Source organism: Centroberyx affinis, unplaced genomic scaffold (assembly GCF_046629955.1).
Source record: "Centroberyx affinis isolate AG114_WGS23_722 - 3 ecotype Tasmania unplaced genomic scaffold, CSIRO-AGI_Caff_v1 ptg003353l_1, whole genome shotgun sequence".
Classification (NCBI taxonomy): Eukaryota; Metazoa; Chordata; class Actinopteri; order Beryciformes; family Berycidae; genus Centroberyx; species Centroberyx affinis.
This window is the reverse complement of record NW_027281348.1, coordinates 75,001-76,909: the sequence shown is the minus strand read 5'-3', so window position 1 is coordinate 76,909 and position 1,909 is coordinate 75,001. Positions and strand designations below refer to the sequence as shown.

At 41.0% G+C, this 1,909-nt stretch overlaps 1 protein-coding gene across 1 annotated transcript in view; it reads right to left on the bottom strand.

Annotated features, from left to right (window-relative positions):
* Positions 1-28: 28 nt before the first annotated feature.
* LOC139660631 (cadherin EGF LAG seven-pass G-type receptor 3-like) overlaps positions 29-1,909 on the bottom strand; it is a gene marked incomplete at its 3' end in the record, with an annotated part of 66,660 nt that continues 64,779 nt past the window's right edge. Inside the window, exons 9-10 of the mRNA XM_071538825.1 lie at positions 1,284-1,447; positions 29-154 (exon numbers count right to left, since the gene is read on the bottom strand). Coding sequence (XP_071394926.1) covers positions 29-154; positions 1,284-1,447 — 290 coding nt within the window. The remainder of the gene's footprint in view (positions 155-1,283; positions 1,448-1,909) is intronic.

The window sequence follows — 1,909 nt, the reverse complement described above, 5'->3', positions numbered from 1 at the left end:
TAGATTAAAATGCATTGTAGCCTCTCACCGTGGCTGCAGTCCTTGCCTCCGAACCCTAGGGGGCAGTCGCAGGAGAAAGTCTCCCAGCTCACTCTGCAGGTTCCTCCGTTCTGACAGGGGTTGGACTTACAGAACGGGAGCTTGGCGCTGCAGCCTATGAGAAGCAAGGAAGAGAATGACATCATTGATGAGTCAGCAGCCTCAACCAATAATTTATTACCTTGACAGACGTTAGCATACATGAGGTTTTTCTCAACTAATACATAGAATGCAATGCGACGCACTGTTTGGTGGCTAAAACATGACGCCAACGCCTCACTTTTTCAGCTTCAGCAGTAACCAATCACATATTTAGAGTTAACATTTACAAATGCCACTCCAGAAGAGAATCTCAACATTCAGATGGCCTTTAGTTATCTTTACTACAGCGTTTGGAAAAGCGTTTGGAAACACATACGGTTTATAGCACATTCAAAACACCTGAATAATTCCACATTCATGGCATATTTATGAGCACTGATTCAATCCTTGTATCATATTTGACCAGGCAGTGATGTTTTTTGGAGATTGGAGTTTTTTTTTTAGCAAAAATTTCAAAAGTCCAGAGAAGCCAATAAGGACCCAAGAGTTCTTGCAAATATCTCAAACGTGTTTTTAATGTGTCAGGAATCGTTCTTTTCAGAAATATGGTAACACTAACCAGAGGTGGAAAGTAACTAAGTACATTTACTCGAATACTTAAGTACAATTTTGAGGTACTTGTACTTTACTCGAGTATTACCATTTTATGCTACTTTATACTTCTACTCCACTACATTTCAGAGGGAAATATTGCACTTTTTTACTCCACTACCTTTATTTGATAACTTAAGTTACTAGTTACTTTGCAGATTCAGATTATTAATACAAAATATAATCAACTAATAAATTGTGATGTATTATTATAGATTACTGTAAGCTACCCAGCAGTATATAAAGTAGTGGAAATCAGCCCCACCTTTTCCAGCTGCAACATTAAAGTGATGCTTACACATTAATGCATCAATAATTATAATTCAATAATATAATATATACTGTATTATTCTGAAATGGGCCATTCTGTATAATGAGTACTTTTACTTTTGTTGCTTTAAGTACATTTTGATGCTAATACTTTTGTACTTTTACTTAAGTAACATTTTGAATGCAGGACTTTTACTTGTAACAGAGTATTTTTATACTGTGGTATTTCTACTTCTACTTAAGTAAAAGATCTGAGTACTTCTTCCACCACTGACACTAACCAGGGAGAGTTCCATTGTTGGCGATGAATCCAGCCATGTCCAGCGGCTTGCTGTCGATGTGCAGCTCCTTCATGCAGCCGATAAACTCCCTGGTGCCGAAGGGGAAGTTGTCGGGAACGTTGGGAACGCCGCCCAGAAACAAGGGACCAGTCAGGTCCAGAGACCTAGGAGGGAGGGAGGGAGGGAGGGAGGAGAAGGGTATAAGGAGGGAAGGAAGGACGGGAGGAGGGAAGAGAGGGAGGAGAAGGAAGACGGAAGGGAGGAGGGAGGGTAGGAGAGAGGAGACCATGAAAAGAGGGGATAAGAAAGAGAAGCAAAGGGATTAAATGAAGCCAGAGATTAAACGTGTTGTCAAAGGTAAATGTCAAGAGGAGAGAGAGAGGCAGTGAATAAGAGTGGATGTCAACACAGCAGGTGTTGATTGTCAAAAGAGAAACAAGGGGGAGGGAAGATGGTAGAGAAAGAGAGAAAAAGAGGGAGTGAATGGAGAGGAGGTGAGGGGAAACAAAAAGAAATGGCACGGGGAGAGAAGTAGAAAACACAAGGAAGAAATTGAGACAGACGGACGGGCAGGTGAACAAGCGGGAGATTAAATGCGAGTTAACGGCAAATATCCAGAGAGAAAG